This window comes from Ovis aries, chromosome 1, assembly GCF_016772045.2.
Source record: "Ovis aries strain OAR_USU_Benz2616 breed Rambouillet chromosome 1, ARS-UI_Ramb_v3.0, whole genome shotgun sequence".
Lineage (NCBI taxonomy): Eukaryota > Metazoa > Chordata > Mammalia > Artiodactyla > Bovidae > Ovis > Ovis aries.
The window spans coordinates 50,708,015-50,734,032 of record NC_056054.1 but is presented as its reverse complement, the minus strand read 5'-3'; the positions used below and the strand labels follow the sequence as shown (position 1 = coordinate 50,734,032).

At 40.6% G+C, this 26,018-nt stretch overlaps 2 protein-coding genes across 3 annotated transcripts in view; one reads left to right on the top strand and one right to left on the bottom strand.

Moving 5' to 3' along the window:
* The window catches only part of TNNI3K (TNNI3 interacting kinase), a 339,724-nt gene that overhangs the window by 38,177 nt on the left and 275,529 nt on the right, over nt 1–26,018 (bottom strand). For both annotated transcript variants that reach the window (XM_027971210.2, XM_042249786.1), the window contains one exon: nt 25,174–25,343. In XM_027971210.2, coding sequence (XP_027827011.1) covers nt 25,174–25,343 — 170 coding nt within the window. The remainder of the gene's footprint in view (nt 1–25,173; nt 25,344–26,018) is intronic.
* LRRC53 (leucine rich repeat containing 53) overlaps nt 1–26,018 on the top strand; it is an 87,703-nt gene that overhangs the window by 29,148 nt on the left and 32,537 nt on the right.

Genomic DNA, 26,018 nt, shown 5'->3' with positions numbered 1-26,018 from the left:
TGAGCTTTGGGATGTCAGAACAGACAGGCCAAGGCCAGTCCCAGCTTCCCTACTTACTGTCTCAGGGCACATATCCTGTTTGAATCAGCTTGTCATTCACTGTGGAGATACACATACAAGGCAGCTAGGAATATTACATTAGTCCATAGTAAGTTCTCAATAAATTCCGTTGAGAATTTCCTTCTTTAATGACAGATTATTAAATAGCAAAAAGAGAAAAAAAGCACTTTCTACTAAAAATGAATAATGAACATTTCAGTACAGGTATACACACAATCACACCAATTGTCAAAAGTGTGATAGAGCCCTTTCAGTTTGTCAACCAGTGAACCTCAAAAACACATAGAGTTGTGAATAAATGCTTTAAAACACTCACTCCTGACATTTTGGCAAGAATGCATATATTAGACCATATCTCATACTTGATTGTGAAAATACAGCAAGGACCTAAATGGTCTGGTTTTATGTGCTCTATAAAATTTGCTTTGCAGTACTCCGTTCTCTGATTCAGAAAGGAAACTTCTATTTTGGTGTGCCTGGGTAAATCTGGCCATGTAAACTTTGAAAAGTCTTTGAATTAAAAAAAGACATGGTTATGGTTTACTGCTTGAATATCTTTTTCAAGGGAGAAGAGGCAGGTGCTGTATCACCAAGATAACTTTATTTAAACTTAATTAGTTGCTGGAAGATTATTTACTCCCTTTAGTCTATAAAAAAACAAAGGCCTGTCAGCACCAGATGCATCTGATTTTTGCAGATGTGGTGTGGTTTCTGAAATCTTTAAAGATTCATCTTAAATATGCTTTCAGGTCTCCCTTTTGTGAGACTTTGACAGGATAATAGAATTAGATTTGCTGAATTTCACTAAACTGTAAAGTAACGTGTCATCAGCTTCACTTACTTCTCAAAAAATATTTCTCTCTGGTAATGCTCATCAATCTAGCTTTTCAACCCCTACACACGAAACTCTGAAACAAAAAGGATGACTCCATCAGTTTTGCAAGCGACAAGATGTTAAACATTTAACATCCCCACATTGTGGCACCAGCTGCCTCTGGATAATGTAGACTTGCTTAGGTTTGGTTTAGAAAAAAAGCGGGAAGAAAAGAAGGAGGGACAGAAAAGGAATTACTCTTGCAGTGAGAATGCAAAATTCTCTGCAGATGTGGAGGGTGTGGAAGAGGCATGTGCCTACTGAACAAACCTTTTCTCCCAAGGGAATGTTGTCAGAGAGTCCCTGTCAGGTTCACAGATCCTCAGTGCCCCTGCGTCTCCACCTTGTCATGGACTCACTCCGACAAGAGTACCTAATGCATTGGATTAAAATCTCCTGTTCATTGACAGAAAGGATTGGGCGTTAGTCAAGTAGGCTCCCAAATCCCATTATAAGTGCTCAATACATGTCAGCTGAGTACACACACTGGAAAAGCATATGGGGCCCTGCCAAGGGTCATGCCAACTCTTTCTCTAGATCCAGTTCCTCATCTCAGGCACCTCTGCTCTGATCTCAGGCCAGTCAAACCATACTGATAGAGCAACCCATTTGCCCAGTTGATCTAACAACAAAATCCTTTGGCAAAGCCTGTGTTAACTGCCCCAAACTAGCATCAACTTTAAAGAGTCAAGAGTGTTTCCTGCTTCTGGTGCTTTGTCATGAGTAATGATCATAAGATGGCAAAGTCATCTATGGCGCTCCACAGTGAGCCATCTTCCAGGATGAGGGGCAGAAAAGGCTGACTCTGGGCTCTTGCAGTCTGCCCAGTCATAAGGCTTGTTAAGAGAAAAGTTTTCCACGTGGAGGGAGGCCTGCTGCAGCAGAATGCCCATTTTGAAGGACATAGTATGAAGCTCCCAACAGGGAACACAGAACAGTATAAATAGCACTCAGTCAGTGGTAGGTGTTGGTTCTTTCACTCAATGAACTTTTGATGAGGAACTACCATGTGCCAGGTGCTATTCTAGGCACTGAAAGGATGAAGGCAGATGGAAGCAGTGTGGGAGTAGGGAGGCATATAAAGAGGACTAAGGCATATGGCTGAGACGCTGGGCAGCTAACTTAGTAGGTCTCAGTTTCATCATCCACTTTTCAATGTGGAGATGAGAAAACTACAAGCTATGGAACCTTTGGGTAAGTTAATTTCTTTCTTTTTTTAAAAATGATGCCTGGATCCTTGCATCGTCATTTCCCGTTCCTCACCATTTAAGGAGATAGCCTCACAAACAGATGATCATGTGCGTGGTGTCATCAATACAGGACGAGCTGAGTGCCAAGAGCCCCTCCTGCAGGGCTGACTGGTTTGTATAGTCTCAGGGCCCACTCTTGGGTTCAGGGAGGCACTTTACTGTGTCTACATCACTCATATAGCATCTGTATCAGCACATTTTCTCTACCCACCTGAGTCTTTCCAATGACCTATTCTATACACAGCTACTGAAATCATGTTCATTCAGAGTCACTTGGAATTTAAAGACATGCTCCAGTGTAATCTCAATGAAGACTACTGGTTGCTGTATCCAGTCCCTCCCAAAGCCGAATAGGCTCACTGTCTGGATGAAGAGTCTGAGGTCTTAATGACTGAAAGTGAAGCTACACAAAGGGAAGCTGTTCTTTTCCTTCCAGTATTCCTTGGATAATGAACTTCTTTGTCTCAATGTTCATATTTCTATTTCTGCTCAATTTAACTCTCCATGTAACTCTTCTGCTCTAATCACACCCATTCTGAGCTATTTTCCACATGCATCACACAGCTACTTTTGTCCCTACTGCTTCCTTTCCCTAGTACACATTTTCTTCCCTCCTCTGCTTGACTGATTCCCCCAAACTCAAGTTCAATAGCATTGGCTTCAGGAAACCTCTGACCCTTCCCAGACTCCCAGGGCATCCTACGCCTGGTTCAGTACTTATCTTCCTATTTGTTTCTCTGACCTCATCATTAGACTGAATTCTCTCAGGACTAGTAAGATATGTTACCTGTCTTTTCTTCTGCAATGTCCATTACAGAATCTGGCACATAGCAGATGCTTAATAAATGTTAGACCAATGCATCTCCAGTGGAAAACCTAGACAAAGAGTAATAGAGTCAAGCCCCCAAATGAAGAGGCTAGAGAAATAAGGGAGCATGACACACACTGGGTTCTTCTCGTCTATGTGTAAAATATTGTTGATCCTTTAAATATAGAGAAAAGGGAAAGACAAAGAGGGAGGAAAGAACAAGTGATAATGTATTCAATTTGCTGAGCGTCTGTATACAAATCTAGCTGTCAAAATACTGCAGGTTCTCCAGATAGGACCAGGTGTAGTTCTGTGTACCTAATAAGAGCCCAACACATATTTGTGAATAACAATAAATCCATGAATTTTCCAATTCTAGCCATATTCAGTTAAACCTGGTACACTATTCAAGCATCTTTATCTGTTTCTCTAAGATAAAGAGGCATTTAAACAAATGTAACACATAGATCTTTATACTTCAGGACAAATTATACTTTAAGGTGCTGGCCTAATTTAGTGGTCAGCAACTGAAAAACAATACAAGAAACCTGATAATATTTCGATTATTTCTCCTTTCTCCTTGCAGCCAGCTATAAGAAAAGGATGAGAATTTATTGCCCTTTGTGCTAAAGATGTCAGGAAGTAAAAATCTGAGGACAATAATGCAGCTTAACTTTTATACGTGGTCTCCAAACTCTCACTGCCCACCATTTAAAAAAGAAGGAAAATAGTCAAATGAACAAGCAGCAGCTGCATTGTTTAAAAAAATGAAGTTCAGACCACTCAGTATCAGAGACTAGTTCACATGCGTCTTTCACAGTCAAGCACTCTATTCCTTAATATTCATCAAAAACAACAACCAAATTTTTGTGTTTTGTCATCAATTTTTATTTTACTTATTTTATGATTCCATAATTGTATTTCTCTATGTTGATTTGGTGAAATATTATTGAAGAAAAAAAGTATAAGTCTCATCTTCCCCTGAACAATAAGATTTTTTTAATATATATATAGAGAAAAATGCTCATTTGTGTAGAAACAGTATATTTGGATGTGTTGTTTTTAAAGCATTTTAAATCTTCTCCATTTTCATGTAGTACTCTAGCATTTAGCAGGCACATTTACAATTAACTACAGTTTTCTTTTCAGGGATTTCAAAGAAAGAAAAATTGAAATCCTTATTTCTGTCATTTCATGTAAATAGCTTTTGGCTAGAAAACATTCAGAAACCTTGACTTTAATCCAAATGGCAACTTGACTAGGAAATGGTCAACACTGTTGAATTTGACAAACAAGTAGTGTAGAAGGAGAAGAAAAACTATGAGAAATTTATGGGTAAAGCTGCTATTTAATGAGAAAAAGAACTGTTCTACTATCTCAAAGAGAATAAGTGATAAAAAGGAGAAGAGGGTGCTTGAATTAGAATTCTGAATTCCTGGCAAACACAGGATTTCTCTTCTCAGCCACAGAAAGGTTTATCCATCTCTGGGTAGAACTATGAAACAGTGAACAATTATCGCTAGTTTAAAACAAATAACACAAACTTCACATGGACGATATAAAGTGTTTTGTAGTATCTTCTCCTATCCTTGCAAAATCCAGGCAAGGTAATATCATGGTAACTACTTTGCTAAACCCAGGCCCAGGTTCACACTGTGTTTAGGAGGCAGAACTGAGATTTGACGCAGCTATCCCTGGCTCTAAAACGCTTGCCCTTTTCTAGCATAGCACACAGCTCCCACTTCCATTGTCAGCAAATCATCCTCTCCCTCCTGAGCCTCTCCTCCACCTGACACCTGTGCCCAGCCAGATTTTCACCGTGAACTAACTGTCCATATTCCCAGAAGGCTTTTCATTTCCTCCTAAAAGGGTATAGAACAGAAAAACATGCTGGTAACAAGCTAGCTCCCCAAATGCAGGCATGAAACCTGGAGCTGCTGTAGTCATTTTGTGACCAAGCGGCCACAAATATGAAAACGTGCTGAAGATGATGGAGAAAAAAAGTAACCTGGGTCTTTGAAGGCCCGTCAAGCAGCAGTATCATTCCCCATAACAATCTCCTTTCAGACTTCTTGTTATGTGTAAAAATGAATCCCTGTTTTATTAAATGACTATCGCTGAGTTTTCTGTTATCTTCAGTTGAGAGCTTTCCTGTTTGATACATCAGTGTGAGCAGAAAGCTAACTAACTAGATATTAGGTAACCAGTGATGCATTGAGTGGACAAGGAAGAATGTCACCTCTTGTCCTTCCCACTTCCTATACGTTATCCAGACGCCATTTTGAGGAGAGACACATCTGGTTCGTTCTAAGACTTTCTCTTTTCCCCGTGTGGAAGCTTAGGAAAGGGCCATCTTCCTAGGGCCAAGATAGTGGTCAGCTCCAGGCACTTACCCTTTCAAACAAAACCTTTTCTCAGGTCAGAGAGGGGAGGTTTCATCCTTAAATAGTCACCCAGATATTCTCTGTTTCATTTTTCTTTTAAATATTCAGAGAGGAAAAGCATAGGATCCTTCTACAGAATCGATCATTCTCAGGGATAACATGAGCTCAAGGGACTATATACTTGGATACTTCTCTGTCTATAATATTTTCCCACAAGCCCTGTTTCTTTTTCTTTCATTGAAATATAATTGACATGCAATATTATGCTACTTTCAGGTATACTACATAATGATTTGGCATTTTGCATACATTACAAAGTGATCACCTTGGTAAGTCTAGTAACCGTGTGTCCCCATCCAAAGTTATTATAGTATTATTGACCACATTCTTTTATTATATAGCTAGAGCCTTGTACCTCTTAATCTTCTTCACTAACTTTGCCCAACTCCCAGCCCCTCCCTTCTAAAACCATACCTCTGTCCTCTGTATCTGTATTTTCATTTTGTTTCGTGTTGTTTTTCTCAGTTCCATATAAAAGGGAGATAATGCAGCATTTGTCTTACTCTGTCAGACTTAATGTCTGTTAGCATAATACCCTCCAGGATCCATTCATGGTATTGTAAATGGCAAGATTACATTTTTTGGGGGTGACTGAGTAACATGCCATTGTGTGTATGGACCATGTCTTCTTTATCTAGTCATCGATGGACATTTAGGTTGCTTCCACATGTTGGCTGTTGTGAAATAATGCTGCAATCAACACAGAGGTGCATATACCTTTTTGAATTAGTGCCTTTGTTTTCTTCAGGTAAATACTCAGAAGTGAAAATGCCAAACTGTGTGGTAGTTCTACTCTTAGTTTTCTGAAGAACCTCTGTATTATTTTTCCTTAGTTGTTATTTAGTTGCTAGGTCATGTCCAACTCTTTTGTGACCCCCTGGACTGTAGCCCTCCAGGCTCCTCTGTCCATGGGATTTTGCAGGCAAGAATACTGGAGTGGGTTGCCATTTCCTCCTCCAGGGTATCTTCCTGACTCAGGGATTGAACCCACATCTTCTGCATTTTCAGGTGAATTCTTTACCACTGAGCCACCTGGGAAACCCATAGTGGCTACATAAATCTACATTCCCACCAACAGTATAGCAGGGCTCCCTTCTCTCCACGGCCCCTCCAGTATTTACTGTGTGTGGATTTTGGGATAATAGCCATTCTGACAGGTACCAGGTACTCATTATAGTTTTGATTTGCAATTCTCTAAGAATTAGCTGTGTCCCAGAGATCATTGTATTTCCATTTAAATTTGTCTCCATGTATCTTTTATTTGCTTTTTGATTTCTTCAGTGCTGCATTGGTTATTTAGTAGCATACTGTCAAACCTCCATGTGGTATTTTTTGTTTGTTTTCTCTTGTAGTTGATTTCCAGCGTCATATGTTATAGTCAGAAATGATTCCTGATATGATTTCAATCTTAAGCCTACAGAGACTTATTTTGTCCAGCATGAGATCTATCCTTGAGAGTGTTCCAAGTGTACTTGAAAAAGAATGTGTATTCTGATGCTTTTAGATGGAATTTGATTTATATATATTAAATCCATCTGGTCTAATATGCTCTTTAAGCCACTATTTCCTTATTCATTTTCTGTTTACAAGTTAGGTGACGCTGCAGCTGCTGGTCTGTAGCCCATACCTTAGCAAGGTCCAGTTCACATGCCTAGGATAGATGAGAATCCTGAAACTCAGGGCAGGAAGGGACTTGCCCATGCCACACGGCTGATTAGTATGAGGGCAGCCCTCTGTCTCACACTGCAGCAGCTCAGCAAGTAGCGGAAAGATCATAAGACTTGGAGTCAGACTGATCTAGGCTTAATCTTGGCCCTGCTGTTTACTTGTTGCAAAGCCCTGGTAAGATCATTTATGTTTTCTGTGCTCCAGTTTTCTCATTTGTAGAATACTGATAAATAACTCCTAACTTGTAGAAGAGCTGTGATGTGACTGGCATACAAAAAAATGTACAACAGTGTCTGGAACAGTGATCAAAGCACACAATGTGTCTTCTTTTGCTTTTTTGACCAGGTTATCACTGCTATCAGTGCACATGGCTTTATCTCCATCATCTCTCTCTTGGGGCCTAGGCTGTATTAGTATCCAGTGCATGTAGGGGGTCCATTAACACAGGTTGGCTAATAGATGCCTGATAAGGCCAAAAACAGAGGATTTAATTTTTTTTTTTTTTTTTTTTGCTGTTTCTTCCCTTGTGGCTCAGCTGGTAAAGAATCTGCCTGCAATGTGGGATCGGTTCAATTTCTGGGTTGGGAAGATCCCTTGGAGAAGGAAAAGGCTACCCACTCCAGTATTCTGGCCTGGAGAATTCCAAGGACTGTATAGTCCATGCAGAGAAGGCAATGGCCCCCCACTCCAGTACTCTTGCCTGGAAAATCCCATGGATGGAGGAGCCTGGTGGGCTGCAGTCCATGGGGTCGCTAAGAGTCGGACACGACTGAGCGACTTCCCTTTCACTTTTCACTTTCATGCATTGGAGAAGGAAATGGCAACCCACTCCAGTGTTCTTGCCTGGAGAATCCCAGGGACAGCAGAGCCTGGTAGGCTGCCATCTATGGGGTCGCACAGTCAGATACGACTGAGGCGACTTAGCAGCAGCAGCAGCAGTATAGTCCATGGGGTCTCAAAGAGTCAGACACGATTGAGCAATTTTCACTTTCACTTCACTTTGTGAAACGATTAAGAGGGTAAATATATTCTACTTGTGCATTTTTGGTACTTTTTTGCAACTAAGGTCTTTAAAAGAGCTGCTCATTAGAAAAAGCTTAGATAATATCACAAATATTAACGGTAGATATTTTTCATTCCACTTTGGTTAACACAGGAACTTTTTCTTTTCCTAGGTGACGATTTTTTCAGGTTAACTGCTTACCTAAATACTAAGAAAATCTCAATCTCATGGTTTTCAAGGAGATAATAAGAAACAATGACCTGTGAGATGTTTTCTCTAGTGAGAAATTTCCTGTTTCAAATACTGGCAAGCAGAAGGAAGGATATTTTTGCATTATATGAGGGTTAGATTCAGTCCACCTGAAGGTAGGTAAAGGTGGAAGAAGGTAAAGGTGAAAAGAAAAAAAGACAAACTGAGGAATTAAACCTGTGAAATTGTGCAGTGTCAAAGAAAGAGCTGCTTCAGAAATCTATTTAGAAATCACTGCTCTTGTATCTGAATCATTACTGAGATACCAGCATCACCCACTTCTTATTACTGCAAACATAGCAACAGTTGCCATGCTAGCAAGAGATTCGAAGCACAAACACTGGAGTCAGGAGAGAGCAGGGCGGGGCTGGAGCTGGAGTCAGGGCTGCTGAACAGTGCACAGAGCTGCCTGTGCAGATTTAATTAGGCTGGTTTTTCTCTTTGGCCCTTGTGCTGTGCCCTGTCAGACATTTCAGTAGAGCAGCAGCAGTCTCAGAAGCAGCTTTTTCAGGCCAGGTCTTACTATCGGTTGTGCACAAACATCATTGCCAAAGGCAGGATCTGTGTGCTTTGATGAAGGCAAGGATGGGTCTGGGCCCTCCTTTAGTTTATGAATGGAGGAAGAACCAGCGTTCCTCTTCATTTCCAGGAATGAAAAACTCATAAAGCTCTTATCATTAGAAATCAGGCCGTTCATTGTCCCAATATGTCATTTCATCTAATTGAAAACTGAGAAATCTGTCACCATTTATTTAGCAGTTTGCCTCGGGCGAATCTTTACAGGTTCCCTTCCTGTGGCTGGGAATTAGTTAATTAGTATTACAAAGCGCTTGAAGAGGGACAGGCACTCTGGCTCGCCCTTTGGGTTACGAGGGAACCCATCTTAAGTTGCTAACTAGCACTGCTGCAGCAGAGAAAAGAAAATGAGATTACAGCATCAGAGTTGCCGTGGTGCGAGCTACATCTTTCTGTCTTCAGTGCATATGTTGTAACCTACATATGTCACTCCCTCACTCTTTTCGTGCAAATCTTTTATGCTTGACAATAATTCAGGTCCTTAAAGCTTATTAAAAAAAAAAAAAAGCTTATATGCCCATTTGACATACGTAGGGCTCTTCTCATATCTTCACTTTTATCAATTTCGTGTTTTTCATCACTTCCTCTTTGGAATAGAATATTTTGTCTGATGTTCTTTCTTTTACATTTTTTTATGGAGAAAGGGTATTTCAAACTATGGGTGGTTTAAAGTCAAGGAACTGAAGGGAAGGACTGACATTTTTCACGTGTTCCTAACTTTAAAGCTGAATGCCTCTGGTGAAATCTGTAAGCCTCTTCAGCACAGCAGTCAGAAGGCCGGCGGCCTCACCCGTGCTTTGTCAACTGAATGCTGCTGCTGCTAAGTCACTTCAGTCGTGTCCGACTCTGTGCGACCCCATAGACGGCAGCCCGTCAGGCTCCCCCGTCCCTGGGATTCTCCAGGCAAGAACTCTGGAGTGGGTTGCCATTTCCTTCTCCAATGCATGAAAGTGAAAAGTGAAAGTGAAGTCGCTCAGTCGTGTCCGACCCTCAGCGACCCCTAGGTGGCACTAAAGAGCAAGGCAACTAGAACAGAGCTACTAACAACCGCTGTAGGTCCACAGAAGCTGAAAGGAAGTTCTTACACTGAGATCGGGCACATTTCAGAACAGACTGTTTCCATTTTTGATCGATGGTAGGATAGCAGCAGCAAGAGATTCAGAGGACACCAGCAATCAATTTAATGTCTTCCATCTTTCATTTTGTGTGTGTATGTTTTCATCTGGGAATTGTTTTCTTATTTCACTAGGGTTTTCTGGGTGTGGCACCTAGGGCTGTGGTGAAGAGGTTTTCTGTAAATATAAACAGATGGATGTGCTTATTTTTTGACCTTTATGGAAACAGTTTTAACTTCCTGCAAGACCTCTCCACTTTCTTTAATTTTACTCCCTTATTATGTGACATTCAGGGACATAATGAGAAGGTATAACAAGTGTGTTCACACTCTCCCATCAACGTGCAAAGCTATATGTTTCCTCTCTCAACCCCATACCCCCATGACATTAAGAAATTTTCTGCTTTTGTTAATTAGAAAAAAGTGTATGGGCAGTTTTGAGCTTAAAAAGAAGGAGATAAAAGGCAACTGACAGGCATCACGGCACGTGCTTAGATTCCAGCTGCCCTCCTTTGGCTTTTATATTTTGCCAGCACAGACCCTTAATGAGCTTGATATCTGACCTTCAGCAAGTGAGTGTCACAAAAATTACACATCCCAGAGGTAAGAAGCATCCTCAGGAAAAAACTTGTCTCGCACCTAGATTAGGCAAGCAACTTCTTACTCTAGTCATTATACAATGTAAGCAAGGCCCATAGAATTAAGTCCAATTAGTTAGGCGACTCTTTCTACAAGCTCAGAAGATGCTGGTGAACTGAGATGCTTTGATATACACTAAATTCTTCTGTATAAACAATGTTTAATAAGTAAAAGACAGTTCAGAAAGCCAAAGATGTTATCTTTTATTATTTCCTTAAATTTATAAATCTTGAAATTGATGTGTAGAACCAGCTAAAAGATTCTGGGCCTTCACTGTATTCATGAGTGAAAGAGCAGTATTTCTTTTCATTTCCAGGATTGAAAAACTCATGGAAACCCTCATCCCTGAGTAGTTTTTTTGTGGCACAAAATGTCAGCTAAACAATTTTTTTTTTTTTAACAGTGAATTCAATTGACTACTGTAATAGAGAATACATATAATGAGAGAAAATGTATGGTTTTTACAAGGTACTTAATTCAATAAACAAATCATACTGAAGTACAGTTATCTTCAGAACTGGTCCCTAAATATTTAGAAGGAAGGAGTTTATCTTTTCGTATGCTCTGATTAGTTTTTGCTGCTTCTAGAAATGTGGCCAGGGAGTCAGGCTGGCTTCCAGAGACGTGACTAAAAAAGATAGAGGGCAGGGTTAGGCCATGGCCTGCTGGTGAATGAGGCAGCAGATGTGGAATTTGTTTGGTTCAGTTTAGGCATGTATCAGTGCAGGCAGCTGATTATAAAGGATTGTTATGAGCAGACATAAGCTGAGATAAAGTGGCTATTATCAGAGGTAGTCAGAGTGAGAAGGGAAATTTTTCCTTCAATCAAAGGCTGTATTGGCCATGGACTGAGAATGTGCTATGTTCCATTGAAGCTGGCAGAGCATCTGAGGGAGGTAGTTCAGTACTCTGGATAGCTCCCTGCTGATCATCCTCAAAGTGCAAACCAGAGGTTAGAAGTTTCTGCTTCTTGAAGATAGTTCAAACATGTTGGCCAAGCAGAGCCTCAGAGACAGCATGATGTAATGGAAACACTACATTACACTATAGACAGACCCAGGTTCAACTATTGATTACCATTTTCTCACTATACAGTTTCATTCAAATTACCTAAATCATTGGAGTCTCAGTTTGTTTTATATGGAAAATGGAAACCAGGAGACCAACTTTATTAAAATAATTCTAAAGATGAAGCAGAATAATACTGTGAGACCTGTCATGATCATTCATTAATTCCACAAGTAGATATTTAGCACCTACCAGACCTTGTTCTAAGTACTGGAGACACAGCATCAAAAAGGAGAGAAGTTCATGCTCTCATGATGTTTACATGACAAAATAAAGAGCGAAAATTATCTGAAACAATAAGCTACATACTTATATCTAGAAACTTCATATATAGAAACAAGATATTCAGATACATGATAGAATATAAAATAAGAGTGTGTGAAAAAATAGAAGTGTGCAGAAGAAACGGATTTTCAAAACAGTCTAGTCAAATTGAAAAAAGTATACAATTTCTAGGATTGAAGTAGATATTAGAAATGAATTGAATCAGAATTGTAATGAAGAGAGCAGCATGTTAGATCCAGCTACCAAGGGTACTAGATAGATTTGAAGAAGTCACCAGAAAGCAGCACAGAGAAAATAAAGAGTGGAAAATATATTTTAAAAAAGAGCGAGAAATGTGGAAAACAGAGTGAGAAGATCTAAAATACATCTAATTAAAATTCCATAAAGAGAGAATAAGGAGATGGGGTAACGACATACAAGATGTGGTGAATGAGAGTTATTCAGAATTTATAGAATATATCAGTCTTCATATTCTAGATACCTAATAAGTTCAAAGCAAGATAAATTAAAAAAAATCCATACCTATATACAACTTAGTTAAACTGTACAATACCAAAGACAAAAATTCTAACAGCAATTAGAAAGTCCAGATTAAAAATAAAAGAATGATAATTAAGTTCACAGATGATGATATTTTAGCAGCAGCAACAACAAAGGTGTGGAAACACATCTTAAAGGTGCAGGAGAAAATTAATTAAACACCTTAAATCCTATATCTGCTAAAATATCTTTCAGGAGAGAGGGAAAACAAAGGTGTTTTCAGATGTTTACTTCTATTAATAAGAGTCATGTTAAAGAAATTTTTAAAGATGTGTTGGAAAAAAAGGAAAATTATCTAGGAAGATGATATAAAATGTAAGCATAATGAATAGTGAAAGAGTATATATAGGCAAATCTAAATAAACCATAGCTGTGTAAAAACCAAAATAATACTTAGACTGTGGATTCAGAAAAACCAGGATGAAAATAAAATAATGGACAGAAATATATAATTCAAGAGGGAATGAATGAGACTAAAATTCTTTAAGATCTCTCTTTTGTTTGAGAGTAGGAAAAATAAATTAACATAAAATGTATTAAATTTAATATGCTTAAGTTTCTAGGATACCCCTTAAGGAATAGAAAACTACTGTGTCTATGCAAATAATCCAAAGGAAAACAAGAACAGAATACAGTGAGGAAAAAACCTAGAGAGAATAAAATAATATGGTAGCAATGAATTCAAATTATTTCAGCAAAAACAATGAATTAATATGGCAAAAAGTATAAGAACCTCACAGAGAAGATTATAAAACCTAACTAAAAGATATTAAGGAATATCTAAATAAATGCAAAAACATCATGTTCAGGGCAATGGAGACTCAATATCATAAAGATGTAATATCTTCCCAAATTGATCTACAGATTTAAAATACTTATAATCAAAAGCTTATGATTTTGAGAAAAATGCAAGCTGATTATAAAATTTATATGGAAGAGAAAAAGTCAAGAATAATCCAGAATAGGCAAGATGCGATGTACCTTATCAGATATCAAGAATTTAGTAATGCTATTGTAATTAAAACTGTATATAACTGACACAGGGATAAACAAATGTCCCCAAGGAAAAGAACAGACAGACTGAAAACATCTATCTAAATATAGATCCTTGATATGTGAAAGAACCATTATTACAGGTCACTGGGAAAAAGACGATTATTCTTTTAAAAATGAGGAAAAGAAAGTTCATGGTCATCATTTCACATTTGTTCATCCTGTTCTGTTTTTACCTGAACTATATTTCCATCACCTCTCTCTTCAGTGAAACCTTTCTCAACTACCTCAACTCAAAGCAATTTCCCCTTTTTAAACACAATGGGAATAAAAGTGCTAATCCCTTTCAATGACCTCTTTATTCTGGGGGACTTTCTAAAGCATTGTAGGAAATTCAGCACTTGCCCTGCCCACTAAACATCAGTAGTATCTCCCTAAAGTGAAAGTGAAGTCGCTCAGTCCTGTCCCACTCTTTGCGACCCCATGGGGTGTAGCCTACCAGGCTCCTCCGTCCCTGGGATTCTCCAGGAAAGAGTATTGGAGTGGGTTGCTGTTTTCTTCGCCAGGAGATCTTCCCAACCCAGGGATTGAACCCGGGTCTCCCACATTGCGAGCAGACGCCTTACCATCTGAGCCACCGGGGAAGACTCAGTACCTCCCTTAGTTCAGTTCAGTCACTCAGTCGTGTGCGAATCTTTGCGACCCCATGAATCGCAGCATGCCAGGCCTCCCTGTTCATCACCATCTCCCGGAGCTCACTCAGACTCACGTCCATCGAGTCCGTGATGCCATCCAGCCATCTCATCCTCGGTCGTCCCCTTCTCCTCCTGCCCACAATCCCTCCCAGCATCAGAGTCTTTTCCAATGAGTCAACTCTTTGCATGAGGTGGCCAAAGTACTGGAGTTTCAGCTTTAGCATCAGTCCTTCCAAAGAAATCCCAGGGCTGATCTCCCTCAGAATGGACTGGTTGGATCTCCTTGCAGTCCAAGGGACTCTCAAGAGTCTTCTCCAACACCACAGTTCAAAAGCATCAATTCTTCAGTGCTCAGCCTTCTTCACAGTCCAACTCTCACATCCATACATGCCCAAAGGAAAAACCATACCCTTGACTAGACAGACCTTATTCGGCAGAGTAATGTCTCTGCTTTTGAATATACTATCTAGGTTGGTCATAACTTTTCTTCCAAGGAGTAAGCGTCTTTTAATTTCATGGCTGCAATCACCATCTGCAGTGATTTTGCAAAATAAAGTCTGACACTGTTTCCACTGTTTCCCCATCTATTTCCCATGAAGTGATGGGACCGGATGCCATAATCTTTGTTTTCTGAATGTTGGGCTTTAAGTCAACTTTTTCGCTCTCCTCTTTCACTTTCATCAAGAGGTTTTTTAGCTCTTCTTCACTTTCTGCCATAAGGGTGGTATCATCTGCATATCTGAGGTGATTGATATTTCTCCCGGCAATCTTGATTCCAGCTTATGTTTCTTCCAGTCCAGTATTTCTCATGATGTACTCTGCATATAAGTTAAATAAGCAGGGTGACAATATACAGCCTTGATGCACTCCTTTTCCTATTTGGAACCAGTCTGTTGTTCCATGTCCAGTTCTAACTGTTGCTTCCTGACCTGCATACAGATTTCTCAAGAGGCAGGTCAGGTGGTCTGTATTCCCATCTCTTTCAGAATTTTCCACAGTTGATTGTGATCCACACAGTCAAAGGCTTTGGCATAGTCAATAAAGCAGAAATAGATGTTTTTCTGGAACTCTTTTGCTTTTTCCATGATCCAGTGGATGTTGGCAATTTGATCTCTGGTTCCTCTGCCTTTTCTAAAACCAGCTTGAACAACACGGAGTTCACGGTTCACGTATTACTGAAGGCTAGCTTGGAGAATTTTGAGCATTACTTTACTAGCATGTGAGATGAGTGCAATTGTGCAGTAGTTTGAGCATTCTTTGGCATTGCCTTTCTTTGGGATTGGAATGAAAACTGACCTTTTCCAGTCCTGTGGCCACTGCTGAGTTTTCCAAATTTGCTGGCATATTGAGTGCAACACTTTCACAGCATCATCTTTCAGGATTTGAAATAGCTCAACTGGAATTCCATCACTTCCACTGGCTTTGTTCGTAGCGATGGTTTCCGAGGCCCACCTGACTTCACTTTCCCAGATGTCTGGCTCTAGACTAGTGATCACATCATCATGATTATCTGGGTCATGAAGATCTTTTTGTACAGTTCTTCTGTGTATTCTTGCCACCTCTTCTTAATATCTTCTGCTTCTGTTAGGTCCATACCATTCTGTCCTTTATCGAGCCCATCTTTGCATGAAATGTTCCCTTGGTATCTCTAATTCTCTTGAAGAGATCTCTAGTCTTTCCCATTCTGTTGTTTTCCTCGATTTCTTTGCATTGATCATTGAAGAAGGCTTTCTTATGTCTTCTTGCTATTCTTTGGAACTCTGCATTCAGATGCTTATATCTTTCCTTTTCTCCTTTGCTTTTCGCCTCTCTTCTTTTCACAGCTGTTTGTAGAGCCTCCCCAGAGAGCCATTTCGTCTGAGATCAGGGGTGGCCGGGAGAAGCCCGAGGCCAAGGGTGGTGACCCTGAGGAGCCACCCCGAGCCCGAGGCCAAGGGCGGCAGCTGGGAGGAGACACCCTTGCCTGAGGCCAGGAGGAGCATCCCGAGGAGCAGTGGGCCTAGAGGAGGGCCTAGAGGACCCAAGTTGAAGGTCAGGAACAGCAGCAGTAAGGAGATACCCCTCGTCCAAGGTAAGGAGCAGTGGCTGTGCTTTGCTGGAACAGCCGTGAAGAGATACCCCACGCCCAAGGTAAGAGAAACCCAAGTAAGATGGTAGGTGTTGCAAGGGGGCATCAGAGGGCAGACACACTGAAACCATACTCACAGAAAACTAGTCAATCTAATCACACTAGGACCACAGCCTTGTCTAACTCAATGAAACCAACCCATGCCTGTGGGGCAACCCAAGATGGGTGGGTCATGGTGGAGAGGTCTGACAGAGCCTGGTCCACTGGAGAAGGGAATGGCAAGCCACTTCAATATTCTTGCCTCGAGAACCCTGTGAACAGTGTGAAAAGGCAAAATGATAGGATACCAAAAGAGGAACTCCCCAGGTCGGTAGGTGCCCAGTCTGCTACTGGAGATCAGTGGAGAAATAACTCCAGAAAGAATGAAGGGATGGAGCCAAAGCAAAACCAATACCCAGTTGTGAATGTGACTGGTGATAGAAGCAAGATCTGATGCTGTAAAGAGCAATATTGCATAGGAACCTGCAATGTCAGGTCCATGAATCAAGGCAAATTGGAAGTGGTCAAACAAGAGATGGCAAGGGTGAACGTCAACATTCTGGGAATGAGCGAACTAAAATGGACTGGAAAGGGTGAATTTAACTCAGATGACCATTATATCTACTACTGTGGGCAGGAATCCCTCAGAAGAAATGGAGTAGCCATCATAGTCAACAGAAGAGTCCAAAATGCAGTACTTGGATGCAATCTCAAAAACAACAGAATGATCTCTGTTTGTCTCCAAGACAAACCATTCAATATCACAGTTATCCAAGTCTATGCCCCAACCAGGAGTGCTGAAGAAGCTGTAGTTTAATGGTTTTATGAAGACCTACAAGACCTTTTAGAACTAACACCCAAAAAAGATGTCCTTTTCATTATAGGGGACTGGAATGCAAAAGTATGAAGTCAAGAAACACCTGAAGTAACAGGCAAATTTGGCCTTGGAGTGCGGAATGAAGCAGGGCAAAGACTAATAGAGTTTTGCTAAGAAAATGCACTGGTCATAGCAGACACCCTCTTCCAACAACACAAGAGAAGACTACACATGGACATCACCAGATGGTCAACACAGAACTCAGACTGATTATATTCTTTGCAGCCAAAGATGGAGAAGCTCTATACAGTCAATGAAAACAAGACCAGGAGCTGACTGTGGCTCAGATCATGAACTCCTTATTGCCAAATTCAGACTTAAATTGAAGAAAGTAGGGAAAACCGCTAGACCATTCAGGTATGACCTCAATCAAATCCCTTATGATTATACAGTAGAAGTGAGAAATAGATTTAAGGGATTAGATCTGATAGATAGAGTGCCTGATGAACTATGGAGTGAGGTTCGTGACATTGTATAGGAGACAGGGATCAAGACCATCCCCATGGGAAAGAAAAACAGTACCTCCCTAGTCACTGGGAAATACAAAAAATACCAAAACACACAAAAATACTTCCTGTAGTTCCCAAAACTCTAGACTATCTTTTGGGAAGTGATGGGATCATTGTCTAGAACCACCGGAACGTCTGATGTTCAGGGAGAGGTAGGACTGGAAACGTGTCTCACTGGTCGTTTCGGACTCTGGATTCAGGGTGACATGACTTCACGTAATTTTAGAGGCCATGTGGAATTGTTGGTGGTTTTAAAGTAGGGTAGTGATAAAACAGGAGGTCTACAGAAGGAGGATTGTGCTGGCAGTAGAAGGTTGAGTAGATGAGGACCTGGGAAAGCTGGGATGGGAGTGAGAGAAATTAGAGACATGCATGACAAAGGAAGCCCAAGTTTGGACAAAGGGACTGGGGGCTAACGTTTTGTGTGTGTGTGTGTGTGTGTGTGTGTGTGTGTGTGTGTGTGTGTGTGTTAGAGAGAGAGAGAGAGAGAGAGAGAGAGGAAGAGAGAGAGTTTAGAAAGAGAAAGAGTTGGAACCATGGGTTGAAATGATTGTCGTGAACTGGCAGGAGAAAGAAATGGGGATGAAGAAGGGATTGAAAGAAAATGAACATTTCAGGAGCTTGAGGGAAAATTTCAGTACAAAAAAGCATGTAGAAGCAGTGGTAGACTAAAAAGGGGGGTATTTGCCCTTCGGTAGTGAGGAAGAGACACCAAACATGGCTGTTACTGGATAAACATCTTGCTCCACAGCGGTGAGTGGACATGAGCCCTTCACTGCTTCTTTTTTTCATTCCTCCGAGGCTTCGTGGTGCTATCATCTTATACAATTGCTGCATTCTGGAAAAACTGTGTAAATTAAAAATTTATACCTTATATTCAACTTTTATAAATTGAATTGCATTCTAAGTGCACTAGGCAAGCTGTCTATTTAAAGGAATCCTCTGATGGACCCTTTTGTAACGTGAAAAATTAATTCCAAATGAATCTGTTTCACAGTTCCAATCTCTGTATCTCTGCTTTTCTTCTCCTGGACAGCTAACTAGGTCATAGCATTCTATTCTCAGAGCCCAGCCCCACACAAACACTAATTGGTTTTCACATCTGAAAGGTTGTGTATCACTTTGTCATTTCTAAATTTACATGATGCGATCCATGTACAAGATGGGAGATTTCATACCCTGTGGGAGGAGCAAGTGCCACATGCTTAGTTTTCCAAATATATCGAGAGACACAAAATATTTTAAAAGAGGCAGAACTTCAGGAGTGCCTTCCTTAAACTCAGATTTCATCAGTCTGGGGTTTCTTTGGGAATTAATGAATGCTTATTACCCGTGGAGAAAATATCTGACATAGTTTCCCACCTTGATACTTATTTTATAATGGAAGATAATAATTAAAAACAAATGTGGAAACAAACAAAAACCAAAACCCCCACCTAATCAAAAATTACAAAACTACAGACTGTAAACTTTATAACCCCAAAATTGAAACAAAAAATAAATAAATGCACCATTTTTAATATATTGTTGAGGGCTCTGGAACCCAAAATTGGGAATGTACATTAGTCAGCATACAGGTCAAACCTTATTGATACTTAAGAAAAAAATTATGCTGGACTAAAAATCATACCTTGTGTGACTGTAATGAATTAGTTAGGCTGTCTCTTAGATCAGAGGTTGATAGAACCTTGCAAGGACTTTTGGGAGAGACCACACAGGCATGTAGCTTTACTGGTGGCTCAGCAGTGAAGAATCCTCACCTGTAATGCAGGAACTATAGGAAACACAAGTTCGATCCCTGGGTGGGAAAGATCTCCTGGAGGAGGGCATGGTAACCCACTCAAGTGTTCTTGCCTGGAAACCCTCCCATGGACAGAGGAGCCTGGCGGGCTACAGTCCATGGGGTCACAAAGAGTCAGACACAACTGAAGCAACTACGCGCACACACAGGCACTTGCCTTCAGAACAGTCTCCTTTGGTAACAGCTGCTGTTTCACCTTGGCTCTCAGGTTCCTCTTTCATTTATCCTATCAGTTGCATCAGAGTGACTGGCAGGTTAGATTGTAGCATTCTCTTCCAGCGTGTTCCTCATGCTTGGATGTATATTGTACTCAACTGGGAGACTTTAAAAGCTTCCGATGTCTGGGTGACATCGCCATGGATTTTGGTTTAATTGGTCCTGGGCGCTGGTACTCGTCAGAGTTCCCCCAGGTGATTCTAATGTGCAGCCAAAGAGCCACAGAATTCCAGGCTGCTAAATTCATGGCTCTGCAGGATCCTTGGGCTCTTGGACTTTAAGAACCTATTGATCTCTGGTCTCATGTGCTCTGTTTTTCATATACACATGCTGAAAAGACAGGCTTGGGAAGAGTAGTTGAATTCTTTCCCTGACCAACTTCCAGGAGGCACTGGAAGAAGTTCAGCAAATATAAGTATTGGCAAAATACATCAAACTTCTGAAAAGTGACACCTCTTGTGCCAGAGAAATTCAGAAAGCATAGGAGCATCCTGGGTGAGAATTCCAATTCCGCTTCCTTAAACTTAGTAAAATTACTTACCCTTTCTCAGCCTCAGTTTCCTTATCTATAACATTGGAATACCTCCTTTCTAAGGTTTACTTAAATGACTATTCAAAGTGTCTAAAATAGTGCTTAGCATGCCATAGAAGTGCATAGTTACAGCTGTTTAAACAGAAAGAATACAGAAGATAATTAAAGCTTATCCACTGACTATGCTCCCAAATAATAATAATTAAAAATTATTGAGCCAATTTATTCAATTATTTATCCATGGAACGAATATTTATTACATACTGACTTCATTCCAATCATACTGCTGGCTACTAGGGACACAGATATGAATTAAACAGACATGATTCCTATCTTGGTACATCTTACAACTCAGCTAAGTGCTTAATTTCTGGAGGTGATTTCAAGTAGTCCAAAGACTGAGCTTTCTAGAGGGGTGGTATGACTACAGACTGACCTTCACCATACCCTCACAGCAAATATTCAGAGTGTACTGGGCCGTTAAGAAATTTGTACCAGACAGACAAGCACTTTATCAGGGTTTCATAACTGTCTTGAAGGGCCAGGGAGGTATAAAACCCCTTATGAGAATATCAAAGGGAGCATCTCAGAACACCTGATGGTTTGTGCCCACTGCTTGGGCAGTTTGGGGAGTAGCGGTGTACCTTCTGGTACCTTCTGGGTTCTCCTAGGCCAGAGAAGCTGTGTTCCCTCTACCCCCAGCTCAGCCAGTTGGGTGTGCTGCTGTGCCTCCCGTCCACACAGTCATCTATGTGTTGTAAGTTGTGACTTTCCTACATTATGGGAACTTGCATCTTTTGTTTGGATCTGTTAGCATTTTTTCAGCCAATAACTTTCTCTTTTGACAATACTGCCTCTCCCAATCACAATCCTTACAGCTGGTATTATCATCTATGTATTACATATAAGGGGCTTCCCAGGTTGCCCTGTGGTAAAGAATCTGTCTGTCAAGCATGAGACGGGGTTTGATCCCTGGGTTGGGAAGATCCTCTGGAGAAAGAACTGCAATTCACTCCAGTATTCTTGCCTGGAGAATCCCATAGACAGAGAAGCCTGTGGGTTACAGTCCAAAGGGTCACAAAGAGTTGGACAGGACTTCATGACTAAACTGTCACTCACCATTAGGTGTAAGACTTAGGTCACTTGCCCAAGGTCACTTAACGGAGTTGTTAAGAGGCAAAGCCAAGACTGAACCTCATATCTGTCTGACCCAAGAGCTCATTGTTTTAACCTCTGCCTCACTGGACAAATATCAGGTGAGCACACTTTAGAAATACCAAAATCTGGCTCTTCAGAGAATTAATTTTAAAACCACAAGTAAAGAAAAAGGAGAGCAGATGGAACTAGAAGATGATGCTGGGACTCAACCTAATCTAATATTGGCCTATGAGCTCCTTACGAAATGATGTGAGACTGGAATCCAATAAAGAATTGTGTCCAGTTTGCCTTGTTATCAATCAGACCTCCTGATACTTAATTTCATGACATTCCATAGATTAAAGTCTAAATGATTAAGGTTCCCACCTCTTCAGAGCTGTAGCTGCAACCCTTTTGTCAAACCAGGAATGTAATAACTATGGCTAAAAGGGCAATAGTAGCAATTTGTAGAGGGTACAGGACCCTTGCTAAAACTAGATAATCTTTCTCCACCTTTAGGATAAAAATTTTGACAGAATGTGTGGATGTGCATATGTGTGTTGAAGTGCACGTGTGTAATGGCTTATGTGCAAATGCTCTTGGGTGCCTGTAGTCAGACAGAGATTTTAAGCTAGCCTTTTCTGATTCTCCACAGGTTGCAGTATACACTTTGAAAGGTATCTATCCAGCTCACTGTAACTGCTTTTATTGGTCCCTATCCCAATCAGGTCATTGTCAACCATGTTTACAGAATGAAATATGACCCCATCTCCATTCCAACCACATTTGTTTAGACTAGAAGTGGTCATATGGCCCAAAGGGACCAATCATGTTTTCTCTCATGGCTGACTGTACTTATCATTCTGCTTTTTGTGTTTATACCCTTTGCTGCCGGGGTCCAGCCCCGGTGGATCCAGGGAATTCGAAGGGTGGACGGTGTTGGTGTGGAAAGACTTGTTTATTTATTAATGTAAGATTAGATTAAGAAACTATAGTGTAGTAAGAAGATTAAGTGGAGGAAGAGAGCTGAATAGCTTGGTTTACGCGGAAGGCCAATAAAATTCCAGACAAGGAATTTGCACCATCTACGTTGGGCCACCGGCGCCCGCTTGAATATCTAAGGGTGCCTCGCCTTAAGCTCCCTTTCGTGCGGGTCTTAACAGCCAGGGCAAGTAAGTAGACCTGGTGAGCCTCCGCGCCCCAGGTGGAGATTCAGCCTGAAGTTAAAGTAAAGAGCAGAGAGAAGGAAAGGGAGAGAAGAAGAAAGAGAGAGAAAGACATGGGGGGAGCCAGAGTCCCAAGAAACCAGGCCGGGAGACTAGTCCGAGAAACTGGCCTGAGAAGCTGGTCCGAGAAACTGGTTCGAGAAGCTGGCCCCCTCCTTTACTGTTTAGAAGGCCTTTTATACTTTTGATAAAATATGGAGATCAATGGGTAACACAGAATTATGTAGCTTTCGCAGCCCAGACTCTTTCTATACATCATTTTGTATACAAAAGGTCTCAGGTGATTTACATTATCTTCTGGCCAAGAGGCTTGTTAACAATTTTTGGCTCTCTTTCTTAATGAATGCTAATTTTGTTTCCCCTTAAGTGTTTTTCTTTAATCTACATCTCCTTAAAGCATTAAAGTTACATACATCTCTATAGAACAAAGGTGCAGTGGGATATAACAAAGAAGGTACTTAACTCAAAGATCTAATGTTGCTAATACAAGGTCTACTACTTGTTTTTCTGTATACCAACTATATCTACAAATAAAGGATGTGAAAATTTGGCAGCAAGCATTGACTCAACAAATGAAACCTTTAATCAGTCCTATTCTAAAGATTTTGACTCCTCGGAAGCCCCTACATTCCTAGGATGTTTTAAGCTTCCTGTACCTCCTGCGGTCAGGAGGCCTCAAACAATCACACGTGCAGCTGTACGAGTCCTGCAGGCAGGCTAGAAAGCCATCAGAGGAGTATTTGGATTGAAACACTCTTTCAAATGCAGAAGACTAAAGCCCTGAATTGACTTTTTCCAGAAAATGTCAGAAGAGTGGAAAAGCAGAGCACAAAAGCCGGCAGATTTTTGTTGGGGTACATGCTTAGGAATTTCCAGAGGGTCCCTGAAGTCTGAGCACGCCTTGAGTATGTCAGCTTCCTTCCTCATGACCTTGTCACGGGCGGGATTCCTCACACTGGCTTCCGGCACTTTGCCATATGACTTTGTAGGACCTCCCACTAGAGGGTGAGTATATTTTCTCTCCCTATCAATGTCAGACTCAGCCCTGTGACTTGCCCAAGGAATGCCAGAGGATACAGGAGACTGTCTAGTGGGGACTGGGCCATGTAAATGGCAGTTTGTTGTGGAAGAAGGCTGAACTCACCTTTCCTCTTTTTCTGACTTGCCCTTTTTGCTTAAACTTATTTGTGGCTTTTTTCTTTCATTGAGGTGGAGTTCACATATCATGAAATTAGCCACTTTAAAGTGAACAAGTCAGGGGCATTTAGAACATTCACAGTATTTTGCAACCACCACCTCTATCTAATTCCAAAATAGTTTGATTGTACCCAAACAGAACCCTGCATCCAAGAAGCAGTGTTTCCTGATTTTCCCCTTCTCTACCCAGATCTTGGCAACCACCAATATTTTCGTGTCTATGGATTTACCTATTGCTCTTGACTGAATTGCGTCCCCCTCCCTCCAATTTCATATGTTGAAGCCCTAACGCCTCATATGACTGTATTTGAAATAGGACCTTTACAGAGGTGAATAGGGTGAAATGAAGTCAAAAGAATGAAGCCTTAATCTGACAGAATTGTTGCCCTTATAAAAAGATAAAAAGACTCCAGAGCTCTCTCTGCCACATGAGGGTGAGGTAAGAAGGCGACCATCTGTAAGCTAGGAAAATGGCCAACTCTAAGTCCCATTGGAACCCAACCATGCTGGTACCCTTGTCTTAGATCTCTAGCCTCCATAGTAAGAAAATAAATTTCTGCTGTTTAAACCATCCAATCTATGGTATCTTGCTATAGCCTCCTAAATACACTTTACTTTGGATATTCATATAAATACAATATAGGATCTTTGTCCCTTCCCTTTATTTAGCATGTTTTCAGAGTTCCTCCATGCTGCAGTATGCATCACTGCATCATTCTTGTCAAGACTGAGTAATGTTCTAGTGTATGGATACCACTTTTTAAAATCTATTCTTCTGCGGAAGGATATTTGTGTTAGTTGTTGTTGTTGTTTTTTTTTTTTCTTTTGGCTATTTCGAATAGTGCTGCTATAAACATTTGAGTACAGGTATTTGTTTGAGTATTTGTTTTCAATTCTTTTGTGAATATATCTAAGGGTGGAATTGCTGGGTTATATGGTAATTCTCAGAACACTGAAATTTGGGTGCTCAGATTTTCAGAGCTATTTCCTGATTCCCACACAGAAATTCTTCCTTGAATTCCATAAGAAACTCTCAGAATACTTTCAACAAATTCCTTGTGCTGCTGTAGCTAGACAATTCTTGCTTCGGCAATGAATTAAAGCTTAGAGAACCTAAACTAATAGACAACAACATTTCTACATTTTGGTCAAAATATTAGAAGAAAACAGGCTCAAAACTCCCCTTTTGAAGTCTGCCACAGGGGTGGTAAATCCCCTGCAGATATTAATCAAGTCAGGTGACTATGTTGGGAAGACCCTGGAATCTGACTTGACTGTGTAACTGTTGCTTAGATTACCACGTACCTTTGCGACCAGGCAGCATAGGACCTTGCATTTAGAGCATATTCCAGTTCAAAACGACTTCGTAGAGCTGCCACATGGCTCCGGCCAGGCCCTCCGCGGTTCACCAGACAATCAGAAGAAGAGGAAGGTGAGAGAGACCCGCTGCTGTTGCTCGAAGCAGGAGACATCAGCTGAATGAAGGAGGGGCCATTTCAATCATTTAATAAATCCAACAGGCTTAAAGGCATAGTATTATAAAATGTAGATTTATTTTAGCTTTCTATTCTAGGATTTTTCATATTTTAATTTCTATTCAGCTCAGCTTGCTTCAGGCCTTTCCTTTCAGCTTCTGATGGCAACACGTGACTAGCTTAATTTACTTTTTTTGGCCCAGTTATATGCTGAGAACTGACCCATAAAACTTATGCTTTTCTTTCTCAAAACACAGTAGGCTCAAGTCAGATTCATAAAACAGAAGATTATTATTTAATGGTTAAAAGATTCTCTACATTTTCACTATAGTGATAAGATTCGTGGCAGAGTTCCTTAAAATTGGAACTTATGATTATTCCCTTTTTATATGAAATTATTCCCTTTACATGAACTGAATTTACATACTTTTCCAAGGATACATCCATTTCATAAAATGAAGGATGCTTTAATGTCCAGCAAGGATGAGGACTAAATAGAGTTACTGTAGAGAGTTTTTTAAAATAATTACACATAGCTAAGTGAACCAACTGTGAACTTTCAGATGTTCAAGGTGGTTTTAGAAAAGGCAGAGGAACCAGAGGTCAAATTGCCAACATCCGGTGGATCACCAAAAAAACAAAAGAGTTTCAGAAAAACATCTTTTTCTGCTTTGT